The following is an 18550-nucleotide window of genomic DNA, read 5'->3' as shown; positions in this document are numbered from 1 at the left end:
GCCAGACAGCTGGCCGACTGACAGTCTCTGCTACTGCCTCAAGGAAAACTGTCCGAAAGGCATTCTGAGCTTTTCAGCAATGTAAGTAGTTCTCTGGTCAAGACACTCTGGGTTTGACTTTGAAGTGTATACAATGGCACCCGCTGCCTGTTTGTTAATTAAACCATGGTTGATTTTACCGCAAAATGTGACCTTATTCTGTATTTGGTTAATATTGTTTGGTTATGTCCTCTCCCAGGCTGTGTCTATAGCCGAATAACTCCACAAGAAATGTTATCTTATTCACAAAATTGCCTCTGAGGATAGTTTATGTACACTTTCAAAAGAGATATTCTGGATGCTCTCTACTAGTCTGATTCGAAGCAAGGCCAAAGAGTTCATTGAACAAGTGTGGTTGCAGCAATGAACCTACAGATGTCAGTGTTTTAAAGGGAAATGTGACATTTACATCGCCATATAGAGAATGCAGTAAAAACATGTATATATTCGAACTGGCTCTGATATTAAAAATAATTCAGACACCCCTCCCCTCCAGTTTATCCTCGACAGACACACTTGAGAACAAGGAACAAAGAAATATGAAATGTATTGGATGATACTGTAATTGAAGTCTTTCTAGCTTTTGTCACTATACGCATGAAGTAAAACACGCAATACAACTGAGCACAGTATGTGAATGTGAGAGCATCAGATGACTCCGTCATGTGGACAGACTTGTCGATGAAGCCAACGCTCAGTCTACGAAAAAATATTGCACTGAGCCCTCGTGAAAGGATGACGCGAGGGAGGTTTGGTTTAATCCGCACACACTGTACGTGAGATGAAAGTAAACTGATGAGAGTCCTGTCTTGAAGCCTACCACCGGCATTCAAACACCGAATGGAAACGTGAAGAGTCTTTTGAAATGTGTAATTGGGGTTACGAGTTTAGAAAACACGTAGGCTAAATGTCCATTGATCAAATGAGAGAACTGTTTCAGCGTGATACGTGAGAATCAAAATTGTCGCATCCTGAACGTTTTTCTCTCAGTATATGGACATTGCGCGCATCACCGCTGACTGTGCCATTGTGGGACATTTTCCAACCCCAAAGGAAGGACACTGAATCCAGCAGATCCTTTATTCATTCAACACACTAGACACATCATGACTGAGACTTTCTACTGCTCAAGGTGAGTACCATACTAAGATTGATAATTGCAACCCATGAGGACGAAATTGTTAAGTTGTGTTACTTTACGCGACCAGGGCGCATTGAAATGACAAGCGCGCGTCCAAAATAAATGAGCTACCGGTACATTCTTATTGTTCGGAATGTATTTACATACCGGTATATTATTTCAGGGTGTAGGCTATTCCAATTGTAACAATTCCGTAGAAGTCATGTTGAATTGAGTTATAGTCTACTGTGATATCATCTCGTTTTCCCAGACAGTGAGCAGCTGATGGGCACATAACGCATGCATATGCTTCATGACTTATTTATATGGATATAAAGTATCTATCTGGAATATCTCAGATTCTAATACATTCTCTATGGAGTCTCTCTTTAGTGGTACTGCACAATCATGGACTTATTTCTCTATAGAGGTATCATCTGGTATGATCATGAGAACACCAAGATTAGACCTCTGTGGGAAATGGGTTTTTGAGGCAGGCACTTTACTTGATTGCCAACTGTCAGGGATTCTGGGTTTAGGCAGCAGCAGCACACACAACCTAAATATCCTTTCATGAGACGTCATTGTAAATATGAATTTGTTCTGAACTGACTTGCCTAGTTAAATATAGGTTAAATAAAATAAATAAAATCCTCATAATCATCATCATCATCATCCTCAATGGGCATACATCAAAATGTGCATCCTCATATAGATAAATGCATCAGGTACCACCAAACCAGCTGTGGAGAGAGTTATCTAATCCTGTTGAGAGTTGTTTGGCCATTATCTGTAGTTGTATGTAGTTTACTGGAGCTTCGGTATACATAGCCAGCCTTGGCACAGGAGAGAGAGTAGAATGTATTGGGTTGATGGAGACAAAGTGCAAAGCGGAGAAGAGTTGGAGCCTAAACAGCCAGAGTAGATGCAGCTGCAGTGCAAACTTCCACAATGATGTTTACCAAGCTCATCTCATCTTTGTTCTGTGTGTGTATTTGGGAGAGGTATTGGATTTGGTGCCTTTTAGACTCTCCCAGTCAAGCAAACCAGATGGACCCAGGGCTCTCTGTGTTCCTGCTTATCTCACTGGCCAGTTGGACTGGATTTATTCAGATGGTCCCACCAGAGCTATAAAGCTTCTCACAGAGAGGGAGATTGGCCTCTCTCTGTTTGCTCACTGATGCCAGGCCGCTACTTTATCAGTTGCTTGCTAAATTTAGAATTTAAATGGGTCTTTATTTTTGTTCATTTTTTATTGCTACAGTGTAATATAATGAGATTGCATTTTCCTTTGGAGGTGACTCAGAATTGCTTCCATTACTGTATTTCTCTATATATTTATTTGCAAGTGCCAATGGCAAACAGAGTGCTATTTTGTTGCAGCACAACTTTGTGTAATGTATTGATTTAATGAGACTTCGTGTAATGTATTGATTTAATGAGACTTTCTGTAATCTACTGATTAGATAATATGTAACATCTGTCATGGACTCTCGTTTTCATTGCCTTTCATCAGTCATGAGTTCCCTTCATATCTTTAGATTGAATGTTGCAGCACTGCCTTGTGTGTTCTTTACCGAGGTGTCATGATCCCCCTTTGGAAAGGGTTATTGATTTAAACAAAGATTATAGATAAAAGAATACAGTTCACTCACATATGAGATATATTTAGCGTGGCGTGGTAGCCTGATCAAATGTTGACACTATATAACTATGGTTGTTGTGTGATCAAATCAAATCAAAGTTTATTTGTCACGTGCGCCGAATACACCTTACAGTGAAATGCTTACTTACAGACTATAATCAATGGTGCGAAAAAAAGGTGTGTATGTGTGTGTGTGTGTGTGGTGTAGGTAAGTAAAGAAATAAAACAACAGTAAAAAGACATTTGAAAAAAGAGTAGCAAGGCTATATACAGACACCTGTTAGTCAGGCTTATTGAGGTAGTATGTACATGTAGGTATCGTTAAAGTGACTATGCAGGTATGATAAACAGAAATAGGGGTTGGCGGGTGGTGGGACGGGAGCACTGGTTGGTCTGGCCAATTTAGGTAGTATGTACATGAATGTATAGTTAAAGTGACCATGCATATAAGATAAACAGAGAGTAGCAGCAGCGTAAAAGAGGGGTTGGGGGGGTGGCACACAATGCAAATAGTTACCTGTTCAGGAGTCTTATGGCTTGGGGGAAAAAACTGTTGAGAAGCATTTTGGTCCTAGACTTGGCACTCCGGTACCGTTTGCCATGCGGTAGTAGAGAGAACAGTCTATGACTGGGGTGCCTGGGGTCTTTGACAATTTTTAGGGCCTTCCAATGACACCGCCTGGTGTTGAGGTCCTGGATGGCAGGCAGCTTTGCCCCAGTGATGTACTGGGCCATACGCACTACCCTCTGAAGTGCCTTGCGGTCGGAGGCCGAGCAATTGCCGTACCAGGCAGTGAGGCAACCGGTCAGGATGCTCTCGATGTTGCAGCTGTAGAACCTTTTGAGGATCTCAGGACCCATGCCAAATCTTTTTATTTTCCTGAGGGGGGAATAGGCTTTGCCGTGCCCTCTTCACGACTCTCTTGGTGTGTTTGGACCAATCTAGTTTGTTGTTGATGTGGACACCAAGGAATTTGAAGCTCTCAACCTGCCCCACTGCAGCCCCGTCGATAAGAATGGGGACGTGCTCTGTGCTCCTTTTCCTGTAGTCCACAATCATCTCCTTAGTCTTGGTTACGTTGAGGGATAGGTTGTCTCTGACCTCCTCCCTATAGGCTGTCTCGTCGTTGTCTGATCAGGCCTACCACTGTTGTGTCATCAGCAAACTTAATGATGGTGTTGGAGTCGTGCCTGGCCATGCAGTCGTGGGTGAACAGGGAGTACAGGAGGGGACTGAGCAGGAGGGGACCCCTGGGGAGCTCCAGTGTTGAGGATCAGCGTGGCAGATGTGTTGCTACCTACCCTCACCACCTGGGGGCGGCCTGTCAGGAAGTCCAGGATCCAGTTACAGAGGGAGGTGTTTAGTCCCTGGATCCTTAGCTTGGTGATGAGCTTTGATGGTACTATGGTGTTGAACGCTGAGCTGTAGTCAATGAACAGCATTCTCACATAGGTGTTCCTCAAAACATCATCAGGAGCAATGTGGGTCAGCGGCAATGCCCTGTACTCTAGTCGCAGTAGTAAGTCAGGCAAATTAGTGTATGTAAGACAATTACACGGTGTGTGACTGCACAGCAGCTCACTACCCAGAGCTGGAAACTCCCCCGTTGCCCACGGAGACACTGATTAAACACAACTTCTTAGATGCTACAGCCTGAGGAGAAGAGCATATGTGAAAGAGGGAGCGTCACAAAGAAAGGCAGGGAGACAGAGTATGAGAGTAAGAAAGATAAATAAAATCCCCCAAATGAACAAACATTTCCTGTAGCTGTTGTGCTCCCTCTTCTCTTACCTCATCAGTCCCCCCTCAAGCACCTGTTTATTTAGAGCCTGAGCCAACATTGAGGTAAAACGACTGTACATTTATATTCAAAGTAGTGGAGAGTATGGGAGGAGAGATACAGGTGGAGGGAAACAGTGAGCTCACCTGCCATATGGTTCCTTTGGGAGTACACTGCATGCAGGGATTGCTATCTTGCAATATGGCACAATGCCTACAGACTGTTATCACTATTGTCAATGTAAATGCTGCTGTCACAGTGCTATTGTATTGGATGATCTCCTACAGGCTACTTCCATGTTGATTTGTAATCTCTGGCACTTTGTGATGGCATTGTGCCAGTGTAAATGGGTGAGCCTTTTAGATATTAAGTGAGACACACTGATGAATTAGTGAGAGAACGAGACCAATGACAGGACATTGAATAGATGAGCAGGGTTGAGAACTAAGAGATAAGAGCAGAGATAAAGAGATATACAGGACTCTAGGAGGGAACTTGACAGTGTCAGACATGTAATGTGTGTGAGGAGGAAGCAATTCTGCATACTGTACAGGGGAACATGATTTGTGCAGCAAAGTCAGTCTCTATGCTTTTATTCCCTGTACCGTGCCCTTGACTCAGGCATTAGTGCAGCGTTTCAAGGTAGGGGCAGGACGGACCCTCCAGACCATGGGAAAAAGCTAGGCTGATGCTTGTATTTGCATAGCTCTGTGTGTGAGCCACCTCCTTGGCCTTATTTACACTTAGGATTAAATCTGGAATGGGTGCTGCCGGTGCACCGGAGACTCCAGAGAGGAAGTTGTGAATAGTAGACAGCATGAATTGTCTCTCCTCCTCTTCCCTGTTTGCTGTGTTTCTCTCTGGGCTTCCAGCGATTTTTGTCAGCAGTGAAGGTAGCAGATGCTCTGTAAATCTTTGATCGTAATTATTCGTGCCAGCTACCTCCATCATTGGCATCCTCCTCCCTACACAGCCATATGGGCCAGTTGAGGGAAATTGAGGAAACACACAACATTTGTGTGCATGTCCATATAAGGGTGTGTGTGCATGTGTGAATATGTGCTTCATGTGTTTCGTTCTATTGTGTATGTTATTTCCTCCTCATATGCTGTACTCTGTACCCGGAATCCTACTTTGTATATGGAAGTCTACTGTCTATCAGTTGAGAGAGCAACATCTGCACTGCTTTCACTTTTCTATCCTGAATGATTGATGCCAACAAACCTTACACAGTATAGCGAACTATACAGTCATACCTGATCTACAGTGGCAGTTACAATAACTGCAGGATGTCGTAAGCAATACCAAAAAATGAACTCATGGCAGAAACGGACTGTCATATTGTACCAGCACAAAACTGACTGAGTATCTAGCTGAGGGAACACTTCCAAACAGAACTCTATAGTTGTTCCTTGTCCCTGTCCCAATCACACTGGAGAAGAGAGCTTGTATTTCACTGGCCTTATTCCACATTCCCATCAGTTATTATTCCAACAGTGCACTAGTAGCTTTACTCTTTCCATTGTTCTGTTTCTAGTCACTACCAATGGGCGTGCCGTAGCAGCGTACAGACGTGCTCTGGCTACAGCAGAACATAGTGGGTGTCTGTCTTTCACTGAATGCTGAATTATAGAAGACCTGGTATTGCACTTGGGCTGCACAGGTCACTTTGACTTTCCCCTTTGATTGTCATCATACAGTACATACAACATGAGCACTCCCTGATTCAAATCCTGTTTCAAGTCACAATGAGCCAGTAGAGATCTATAGTGAAAGGTATGGAAGACAGAGCCCAGGGAAGTTAATTTATGAATGAATCTGACTATGGCAATATTGGGATGTTCTATATTTCCATGCGGACCCAGAATTCTGCAGTGTTGCAGAAATGTCTATTTTATCGCTGTGCATAATGCCATGCATTGTCAAGAGGTCACTGATTGTGTTTTGGCAATATGCTTGAAGAGATTCCTTTCCACAGCCTTGGTTCACCACCCTGTGGTTTTTTATGAGTATACCATTCTAGATTGATAGAGTGCTGTTTTATGGTTCCCCATAAACGTCCTCTGCTACCCTGCCATCATTCTTAATGCTTGGTCTCTAAAGCTAGCAATCTGAGAATTGTTCACTGAACAACACAATTGATATAAAAATGATATTATGTATAACAAACAATCCAACAAACTATGCTATCAAATAAAATGATGAATAGCTTGAATTTATTTGAAGAGGGATATGGTCACTAAATGGTAGAATTCACTGCTTGTATGCCTATCCAATAATCACAGGTTTAAATGAACATCCATATGTCATTATAGCCATTTTAGAGCTGAATGTGGGTTTGTAAGAAGACCAATAAAAGCAGAATCCATAGCCCCGGGCCCCGGGCCCTCCAATGAGAACACAAATAAGACACGGAGGAGTGATCATAAAACATTTATTTTACCATAAACCCCACAGGTCCCATGTGATTAAATCTGACATTCGTTTAAAAGTCATCGTTAACAAAGACGGCATTTTCATGTCCTAATTCCTCTTCCCATCACTGTAGGTACCAGTGTCAGCCTCCGGCTCTGGCTCGCTCTCCCCCCCATCTCCACCACGTATGACCTACTTCTGTCTCCGCATCATTGTAAACAGATCTACTAATTGCTTTCATTTATTCATTTGGAAGTCAAGTTCTGTTGGGGCTGGCGCCCTCCCAGTTCATTCATGTGTGATGTGTACAATTCTCCCCTCCCCCCATGACTCATCCACATGGATTTGTGGCAGACCCCACGACAAAGGTATCCCATCAGGCTTTGTGATTTAGCCAATGATTAAATGAGTGCCATTTTGAGTGTGAGACATTTTTGCAGTGTCCCATTGTGACTAACCTAGAAGTGTGGCACATGACAATATACCGAACAGAATGCATTGACAAGCTCTAGAAGGAATGAAGATATCTTTATGGGTATATGGCTTTGGAAAGTTTTTGTCAACGCCCCTGATATTCCACCCTAAAACCTAGAAGTGGGGAACATTGATTTTGAGCAATTCTCTGGAGGCAGTGCAGGTTTGATATGACCAGAACACATACAGATGTTAATTTGATCACTCTTTTGTTTGTCCTTGTTGCTAAAATATGCAGATGAGTTTCGTGATTTACATAAATTCACTGAAAACCCACACTAACACCCGTTATATTAACAGTATTGTACTTTTCATGTAGCCTACCTTTGACCAGCTAATAGCCTAACCATCGATCAAGCAACATCAACCTAAACCTGTTCAAATCCTGTTGCTGCAGGATCATTTTGCTGTGAAAATATTGGTCCAATGAAGATCCTATATCTGTACACTCCTGTCCCTGTGCCTCCAACCTGTGTTATTACTCTGTTTTGTCCAGCCTGATCAGACTAGGACACAAGACACACAATTTTCATCACATCTGATGTAATAACACAACTCTATTGTTGACTCAGTGTGAGAACATTGTGTCTGTCCTGCAGCCTGAAAGATGGTGTCAGAGTCTGTCTGATTCCAATCTTCTCACATGTTATCAGCCTGTGACCAGCAGGAGCCTCAAAGGCTGCTGCAAATGGAACGCATTGGGCCCCATTGAGCCATAAAGTACAATAAGCACTGTGCATGAAGTGCATAAAGGGGGAGAAGGAGACATATTTCTGTGATCATTTTAGTTCATGTTTATGTATGGTTACAGACGGTTACCCTCCAATGAACCACACATAATAAGACACTGCAGAGTTTATGCCAAAATGTCACCCCAATGCATGCTGAAAACATAGGCACAGCCCTGTGGATCTTGGTGGGGTTCTTAAGGTCAAATTAAAAATGGTGGCACGAAATTTTGACTCAGATTGGTGCCCGCCACCGTAGCCAGAGGCCTGAGCATGTTCTTCTATGAGTTTGTGTGAATGAGTCACGTCTGGGGCTGAGGCTGGGGTTGGCAGGAGCGTATCTGACTGACGAGGCAGTGTATTCAGCAGGGAGGGCTGCAGCCAGCAAGATGCTGTCTCTACAATCTAGGGTAAACAGAGCAGCATTACCGCACGCCTCAGACGAGACTGAATCGAGAAGAAAATAAATAGATGGGCTGCTGTTACTTCCTGCTTCTCGCCCACCTTGTTATGTTTAACTTGATCTTCACAACACTGAATTAACCTCTGTAGGTCTCTGTATTGCGGAACTAAAATTGAGGGATTACCTATCATTTTGCACAGACTCAGGCACAACACTTGAGGCGCAACTAACATCTGAAAGCAAATTATGTTGAGGTTCATAACACTGAAGTTTGTCCTATGATTTTGGATTGGAATGATTTAGAATAAAATATTGGATTTCCCAAACCACTGAACACAGCAACTCAAGGTGTTCTTCCATGATATTGTAAACTGGGAGCTTAATATAGAGTTTGAAATGGGGTGTACTCCTGGGGGGATAAAAATGATTAGTGACAATCCATTTGCTTTTCCGGAACCTGTTAATGGAATTCACTCTCTGCATGTACAACAATGAAATGCTGCATAGAGACAAACCAGATTGCCCTGAAGCCATCATAAAACAGAGCTACAACTCACACCTGTGTGTGAATCCTGTAGAAGGCCCCAGAGACTCACTAGGCTAAGGCTATTCATTATATTTTACTACAAAGACCAACTGAATACAGTATGTTATTATATAACCACATGTATACCAAGATGGCATAGCAGTCAGACGTCCTGGTCTTGTCGTGTCCCGTGTATATATACATTTACATCTTTCTTCGCATATCTTTTAGATATTTTATTTTCTAAAAACTCAACTTCAAAACAATCTCCTGCAACCCGCCTCACCAATTAAAAAAAAGGTATTATTTACCTCAAATCTGAAATCCACAATAGAAGCTAGCCAGAAGCTAACCAGAAGCTATCCTGAAGCTAGCCAGAAGCTAACCAGAAGCTAGCCAGAAGCTAACCAGAAGCTCGTCAGAAGCTAACCAGAAGCTAGCCAGAAGCTAGCCAGTTTACTGGCTAATGTTCGTAATCAGCTAAACACGGTTTGTGGTCATCAGCTATCCTTTAGCTCGAAAAGCTATCGTCAGTTTTGTACAACGCGACTCATACCAGAACATATCGGACCTATTTTTCTCTCCATATCCCCGGATTTCAACCGCAAGCTCTGGACATTTACTCCTGGATCTCGCAGCTAGCTAGCTGCTATCCGTGTGACTATTGGAAAATGTCGATCCCGGAGCAAACATAAATTATTCCGGAGCTAGCCAGCTGAAGAGTTCCATCAGCCACTTCTGGGCTACAATCACCTATCCAGACCCGTTTTACTGCCAATGCGGAGCCCCACCGGGCCTTCACGACTGGCCTACCGACGTTATCTGCCCGAGGGAGTTATCCAACTGGCCTCTCCGTCGCGATGTTACCTGAACGCCCATCTGTGGCCCGCTAATTGTTAGCTGTCTTATCGGCTGCTATCTGAATAGGTCTATCGAACAATTTTTCTTGGGTCACTATAACTATATCTATTTTGCCATTCGGATTGATCCCCTCTACCACACAGAACCACACTAATCTACTGACGGAAACGCACGAGGTGGATAAAAACAGACCTCCATCCTATGCTAGCTTGCTAACGATGGCCCGGCTAGCTGTTTGAATCGCCGTGACCCCAACCAACCTCACTACTCACTGGACCCTTATGATCACTCGACTAAGCATGCCTCTCCTTAATGTCAATATGCCTTGTCCATTGCTGTTCTGGTTAGTGTTTATTGGCTTATTTCACTGTAGAGCCTCTAGCCCTGCTCATTATACCTTATCCAACCTTTCAGTTCCACCAGCCTCAATTATGTTTCTAGAGACAATATCTCTCTCATCATCACTCAGTACCTAGGTTTACCTCCACTGTATTCACATCCTATCATACCTTTGTCTGTACATTATACCTTGAAGCTATTTTATCACCCCCAGAAACGTCCTTTTACTCTCTGTTCCGAACGTTCTAGATGACCAATTCTCATAGCTTTTAGCCGTACCCTTATCCTACTCCTCCTCTGTTCATCTGGTGATGTAGAGGTGAATCCAGGCCCTGCAGTGCCTAGCTCCACTCCTATTCCCCAGGCACTCTCTTTTGATGACTTCTGTTACCGTAATAGCCTTGGTTTTATGCATGTTAACATTAGAAGCCTCCTCCCTAAGTTTGTTTTATTCACTGCTTTAGCACACTCTGCCAACCCGGATGTTCTAGCCGTGTCTGAATCCTGGCTTAGAAAGACCACCAAAAATTCTGAAATTTCCATCCCTAACTATAACATTTTTCGACAAGATAGAACGGCCAAAGGGGGCGGTGTTGCAGTCTACTGCAAAGATAGCCTGCAGAGTTCTGTCCTACTATCCAGGTCTGTACTCAAACAATTTTAACTTCTACTTTTAAAAATCCACCACTCTAAAAACAAGTCTCTCACCATTGCCGCCTGCTATAGATTACCCTCTGCCGCCAGCTGTGCTCTGGACACCATATGTGAACTGATTGCCCCCCATCTATCTTCAGAGCTCGTGCTGCTAGGCGACCTAAACTGGAACATGCTTAACACCCCAGCCATCCTACAATCTAAGCTTGATGCCTTCAATCTCACACAAATGATCAATGAACCTACCAGGTACCACCCCAAAGCCGTAAACACAAGCACCCTCATAGATATCATCCTAACCAACTTGCCCTCTAAATACATCTCTGCTGTTTTCAAGCAAGATCTCAGCGATCACTGCCTCATTGCCTGCATCTGTAATGAGTCAGCGGTCAAACGACCTCCACTCATCACTGTCAAACGCTCCCTGAAACACTTCAGCGAGCAGGCCTTTCTAATCGACCTGGCCGGGGTATCCTGGAAGGATATTGATCTCATCCCGTCAGTAGAGGATGCCTGGTTATTAAAAAGAAAAAGCCTTCCTCACCATCTTAAATAAGCATGCCCCATTCAAGAAATTTAGAACCAGAAACAGATATCTCCCTTGGTTCTCTCCAGACCTGACTGACCTTAACCAACACAACAACATCCTATGGCGTTCTGCATTAGCATCGAACAGCCCCCGTGATATGCAACTTTTCAGGAAAGCTAGAAACCAATATATACAGGCAGTTAGAAAATAAATGGCTAGCTTTTTCAAGCAGAAATTTGCTTCCTGCAACACAAACTCAAAAAAAAAAAAGTTCTGGGACACTGTAAAGTCCATGGAGAATAAGAACACCTCCTCCCAGCTGCCCACTGCACTGAGGATAGGAAACAATGTCACCACTGATAAATCCACTACAATTGAGAATTTCAATAAGCATTTTTCTACGGCTGGTCATGCTTTCCACCTGGCTACCCCTACACCGGTCAACAGCACTGCACCAACCCACAGCAGCTCACACAACCCTTGCCCATTTCTCCTTCTCCCAAATCCAGTCAGCTGATGTTCTGAAAGAGCTGCAAAATCTGGACACCTACAAATCAGCTGGGCTAGATAATCTGGACCTTTTCTTTCTAAAATGATCTGCCGAAATTGTTGCAATCCCTATTACTAGCCTGTTTAACCTCTCCTTCGTGCCGTCTGAGATTCCCAAAGATTGGAAAGCAGCTGCGGTCATCCCCCTCTTCAAAGGGGAGGACACTCTTGACCCAAACTGCTACAGACCGATATCTATCCTACCCTGCCTTTCTAAGGTCTTCGAAAGCCAAGTCAACAAACAGATTACCGACCATTTCAAATCCCACCATACCTTCTCCGCTATACAATCTGGTTTCAGAGCTGGTCATGGGTGCAACTCAGCCACGCTCAAGGTCCTAAACGATATCTTAACCGCCATCGATAAGAAACAATACTGTGCAGCCGTATTCATTGACCTGGCCAAGGCTTTCAACTCTGTCAATCACCACATCCTCATCGGCAGACTTGATAGCCTTGGTTTCTCAAATGATTGCCTCGCCTGGTTGACCAACTACTTATCTGATAGAGTTCAGTGTGTCAAATCGGAGGGCCTGTTGTCCGGGCCTCTGGCAGTCTCTATGGGGGTGCCACAGGGTTCAATTCTTGGACCGACTCTCTTCTCTGTATACATCAATGATGTCGCTCTTGCTGCTGGTGAGTCTCTGATCCACCTCTATGCAGACTACACCATTCTGTATATTTCTGGCCATTCTTTGGACAGTGTTAACAACACTCCAGATGAGCTTCAATGACATACAACTCTCCTTCTGTGGCCTCCATTTGCTTATAAATACAAGTAAAACTAAATGCATGCTCTTCAACCGATCGCTGACTGCACCTGCCCGCCCGTCCAACATCACTACTCTGGACGGTTCTGACTTAGAATATGTGAACAACTACAAATACCTAGGTGTCTGGTTAGACTGTAAACTCTCCTTCCAGACTCACATCAAACATCTCCAATCCAAAGTTAAATCTAGAATTGGCTTCCTATTTCGCATAAAGCATCCTTCACACTACCGGTCCTCGACTTCGGCGATGTAATTTACAAAATAGCCTCCAATACCCTACTCAATAAATTGGATGCAGTCTATCACAGTGCCATCCGTTTTGTCACCAAAGCCCAATGTACTACCCACCATTGCGACCTGTACACTCTCGTTGGCTGGCCCTCGCTTCATACTCGTCGCCAAACCCACTGGCTCCAGGTCATCCACAAGACCCTGCTAGGTAAAGTCACCCTTATCTCAGCTCGATGGTCACCATAGCAGCACCCACCTGTAGCACGCTCTGCAGCAGGTAAATCTCTCTGGTCACCCCCAAAACCAATTCTTCCTTTGGCCGCCTCTCCTTCCAGTTCTCTGCTGCCAATGACTGGAACGAACTACAAAAATCTCTGAAACTGGAAACAATTATCTCTCTCACTATCTTTAAGAACCAGCTGTCAGAGCAGCTCACAGATTACTGCACCTGTACATAGCCCATCTATAATTTAGCCCAAACAACTACCTCTCCCCCTACTGTATTTATTTATTTTGCTCCTTTGCACCCCATTATTTCTATCTCTACCTTGCACATTCTTCCACTGCAAATCTACCATTCCAGTGTTTTACTTGCTATATTGTATTTATTTCGCCACCATGGCCTTTTTTTGCCTTTGCCTCCCTTATCTCACCTCATTTGCTCACATTGTATATAGACTTATTTTTCTACTGTATTATTGACTGTATGTTTGTTTTACTCCATGTGTAACTCTGTGTTGTTGTATTTGTCCAACTGCTTTGCTTTATCTAGGCCAGGTCGCAATTGTAAATGAGAACTTGTTCTCAACCTGCGTACCTGGTTAAATAAAGGTTCAATAAAATAAATACATATCAGAATAGAAACTAGATCAGGAAAGTCTCAGAGTAAGGGCTCTAAAATTTCAATAAATTCCCTGGTTTTCCAGGAAATCCGGAATTTTCCAGCCCTGTTCAGTGTACATCATGCAGACGTGAGAAAGGCACTGTCAGGAGTTAGCATCTCTTGCTCTCCCTCCCAGGGGCCACAGGATTGAACTTTTATGTGGATCCTGCAGAGTACAGACTGCATTTTCTTTTTTATCTGGATATAGAGAGTTTTGACATTTTCCTTCTAACATCCAGCCTTAAATTTGTAGCTGACATGAATTGCAACCAAATAACTGCATGATGACAGGATGACAACATAACAGGGCAGCAATGCCGGTGACAGCATGTACATAGTGCATAAAACATTAAGAACACCTTCCTAATATCCTAATATTGAGTTGTGCCCCCTTTTGCCCTCAGAACAGCCTCAATTTGTTGGGGCATGGATATCTCCAAGGTGTCTAACGTGATTCACAGGGATGCTGGCCAATGTTGACTCCAATGCTTCCCAAAGTTGTGTCAAGATGGCTGGATGTCCTTTCGGTGGTGGACCAATCTTGATACACATGGGAAACTGTTGGACCTGAAAAACCCAACAGCATTGCAGTTCTTGACACAAACCGGTGCACCTGGCACCTACTACCATACCTCATTCAAAGATACTTACATCTTTTGTCTTGCCCATTGACCCTCTGAATGGCACACACACACAATCCATGTCGCAATTGTCTCAAGGCTTAAAAATTGGATTTGGATTTAACAATTGACAAGGAATCATAGCGTTCACCTGGATTCACCTTGTCAGTCTGCCATGGAAAGAGCAGGTGGGCCTAATGTTTTGTACACCAGTGTATAATTGTCATCATTTTGAGGGTGAGTATAAAATAGGATATGTGTTGTATGTTGTGGAGAACAGGGAGAGAATACACAGAGTGTCTGCCTGCCAAAGGGACAAGAGGAAACAGGGACACTCCAGTGATTTCCCCCCTGACGTCTTTGAGGCAGGGACAGATGGAGAGGAGATGCTGGAGTGGAGCTGGAGAAAACCCAGACACCACCGTGTCAGTCCTCCACTCCTGTCTGTCCTCTCCATCCCTGGCTCCTACACAACACACCCTGCCGGACACCCTGTTAGTAGTAGCAATGGAGTGCAGCCATGGCCACTGCTGTCCACTGTGAGGACACAAATTACAATTTTTATTTAAACTTTATTCTAAACAGGAAGTCTCATTGAGCTAAATTATCTATTTTCCTATCTTAAGGGGACCTGGGACAGAGAAAGAAGGCAATTGTCTCCAAGCTAAAGGCTTTGAGCTGGTCAGGGGCTTCCGTACCATTCCACTGGGAAGTTGAATGTTTTGTGAAGCAGTGAGGCTACAGTAGAGAGCTATTGGACTGGCATCAGACAGGACAGAGCATGTGGCGTGTGGCGGCAACACAGCCTTAGAGAGACAGCTTGGCTAAGTCTCTAGAGCTGCTGGGACTCAGACAAAAGAAGCGGGTGCACGCAGATGTGGGCTCCTAATTTATAGTCCTCTCCTCCGCGCATGGCACTTTTATTACTACTATAATGGACTGGGATGAAGTGAGTGCATGTATGAAGCCAACAATTCTACCTTATTGTGATCAATGTTCCCTACCGTAGATTAATAAGGAGTCATATAAAAAAGGTAAAAGTGCAATTTGTTCTCCAGGTCCAAATTTACTAACCAGGTTATCTCATCGGTGTGAGATTTTTTATTTATTTAGACAGATGCAAACTCAAAGCATACAGCACATGATGAATAGATTGTGAAAAGAAAGAAAGTCATGAATAAAGATTTTTTTTTTACAAGGCTTTCACTCTCCTTTCTCTAATCCACTCATCCATCCACTCATCCATCCACTCATCCATCCACTCATCCATCCATCCATCCATCCATCCATCCATCCATCCATCCATCCATCCATCCATCCATTCCATGCAGTATTCTAGGGCCATTGTTTGTCCCCTGGTTGAAGTAAAATATGCTAATGAAGTTAAAAGGGGAAATGAAAGGGTTGATGCTGTCCGACTCTGAATCCTTAATGATTCACCGCCAAAAGGCCTGATTAATTTAGGAATGTCAGACGTCCTGGAAAGAGTGATTAATTCCTGGAGGATTTAACCATTTAGGAGAACAAGAGGGAGGGAAGGAAAGAAAACAGGCAGCTGGAAATATGTAAGCATAATTAATACATTTGGATCCTATTTAATTAGCTGTCTAAACAGTATGTAAAGCACAGAGTCACTGTTTGTCACTGCTTTGTTGAAGTAATAGGCTACAGACCTCCCTGGTTGTCACAGAGAGATAATGAACCCCCGCAGATAGGGAAAGCAGAGAGTCCTCTCCTGCTAATCTGGCACTCTGTATTGATTGCAATGGGGATGGAGATCTACACTGCTCCTGTGAAGTGATTACTGGAATGACATGTTCTGTTGATGTATGTTGTGTCTGAGAAAGCAGAGTGGGAGAGAACAACAATGGTGAAACCATTTCAAGATGGTATTTATCAGTGTGATTTTGTTCTGTCTCTGGCCTGTATCTCTTCTTAGCCCTGTCTTTTATATTGGAAAACTCTTGTCACTGTAAAATGTCAACCTAGTCAAATTGGAGGGAGGTTATTCATATATTTATTTGAACCAAAACCTTATATGAATAAAACCCTATTTTATGAGTCCTTGCTAAAGATTTATGAAAGGTTTATTATAACGCCTTTGATTTGTTTCTAAATCATTAAAAGTATTCTAGGTCATCAAGACTAAACCAAACCATTTATTTTCTCTTTCAGGATAATGTGAAGACCATTATTGCGGATATCAACTAGAGTGCAGCCTGACTGAGAACAGTCTTATTCATTCCTACCCTACAGCACTAGACATTTAGTCTGGACTTGCCATCTCTCAGAAGTCCTATGGGGATGGGGATGTGTTTGGATATCGGATGCATTTACAGTGGAAGTACTAAGGGGCAGTCATGGTCCCTGACGCGGTGGCTGTTGGTCTTGATGCCCATCTCCCTAGCAATGGGCCAAGGCCAGTCCCAGTCCCTCAACACCTTCAAGTCAGAGAGAAGGGAATGGACCCTGAACCACCTGATTGTGCACAAGACCACTGGCGCACTCTATGTTGGTGCTGTGAACCGGATTTACAAGCTATCTGCCAACCTGACCCTCCTGGTCTCCCATGACACAGGACCTGAGTACGACAACAAGGCCTGCTACCCTCCTCTTATAGTGCAGCCCTGCTCTGAGCCCCTGGCCTCCACTGACAACATCAACAAACTGTTGCTCATAGACTACTCCCACAACCGCCTGCTGGCCTGCGGCAGCCTCTACCAAGGCGTCTGTAAGCTAATGCGACAGGACGACCTGTTTATCCTGGTGGAGCCCACCCACAAGAAAGAGCACTACCTCTCCAGTGTCAACCAAACAGGCACCATGTATGGGGTCATCGTGCCCTCTTCACAGGGCCAGGACGGCACCCTGTTCATCGGCACGGCCGTGGGTGGGAAGCAGGACTACTTCCCTACCATCTCCAGTCGTAAGCTGCCCCGTGACCCAGAGTCATCTGCCATGCTGGACTACGAGCTCCACACTGACTTTGTATCCTCTCTCATTAAGATCCCCTCTGACACGCTAGCTCTGGTCCCGCGGTTTGACATCTACTACATCTACGGCTTTGCCAGCGGGAACTTTGTCTACTTCCTGACCGTGCAGCCAGAAACCCCAGAGAATGGGATGCCTGCTGGCAGTTCCCCAGGTGACCTGTTCTACACAAGCCGCATCATACGGCTCTGCAAAGGGGACAGGAAGTTCCACTCTTATGTGTCACTGCCAGTGGGCTGTGTACACAAGGGAGAGGAGTATCAACTCCTACAGGGCGCCCACCTGTCCAAGGCAGGGAAAGTACTGGCCAGGTCCCTCAACATCAGTGCCCAGGATGACGTCCTCTTTGCTGTGTTCACCAAGGGCCAGAAGCAGTACCACGAGCCCCTGGACAACTCAGCCCTGTGTATCTTTACCATACGAGACATTAACGCCCGCATCAAAGAGCGCCTGCAATCCTGCTACCAGGGAGAGGGCAACCTGGAACTACATTGGCTACTGGGAAAGGATGTGCAGTGCACCAAGGCGGTAGGTACCTGTAGCTACCTGAAGAGGGCTTTGCAACCAGTGCCTTCATTAGCATCCAGCAAGCCAGGGGCTGACCAGCACTGGCTCCTCTGATGTGGCATACAGACACATTATTCAGACAGTGAAGGTGACAGGTTAGATAATTGAATATTGAAAGCTTTTTGATTACCCCACAGCCTTGATTACACCAACAGTAGTTGATAGGCCCCAAGGTAGCCAAAATCCAGTTACAGAGTCCCATTCAACGTTTTTATATTCCACAAGAGCAACAGAGAAGTAAGTGGGGGAGATTCATTTATAATTCTAATCAGAGGAGTTTTATATGCAGCTTTTATACCATTCAGAGGTTTAGGCTCTCCCTGCGTGGCGCAGTGGTCAGAGCAGCGCGCTTCTCTTCCGAGCATCATGAGTTAGCGCCAGTGCTGGGTTATTTATTTGTATTTTTTTGGTGAGTGCAGAGG

The 18550-nt window shown here is 44.3% G+C and overlaps 1 protein-coding gene across 1 annotated transcript in view; it reads left to right on the top strand.

Moving 5' to 3' along the window:
- Window positions 1-665: 665 nt before the first annotated feature.
- Window positions 666-18550, top strand: part of LOC118400193 (plexin-A2-like) — a 57138-nt gene continuing 39253 nt past the window's right edge. Inside the window, exons 1-2 of the mRNA XM_052473387.1 lie at window positions 666-1171; window positions 16746-18089. Coding sequence (XP_052329347.1) covers window positions 16869-18089 — 1221 coding nt within the window. The 5' untranslated portion in view covers window positions 666-1171; window positions 16746-16868. The remainder of the gene's footprint in view (window positions 1172-16745; window positions 18090-18550) is intronic.

Source organism: Oncorhynchus keta, chromosome 21 (assembly GCF_023373465.1).
Source record: "Oncorhynchus keta strain PuntledgeMale-10-30-2019 chromosome 21, Oket_V2, whole genome shotgun sequence".
In the NCBI taxonomy this organism is placed as follows: Eukaryota; Metazoa; Chordata; class Actinopteri; order Salmoniformes; family Salmonidae; genus Oncorhynchus; species Oncorhynchus keta.
This window is presented reverse-complemented; position numbering and strand designations above follow the sequence as displayed.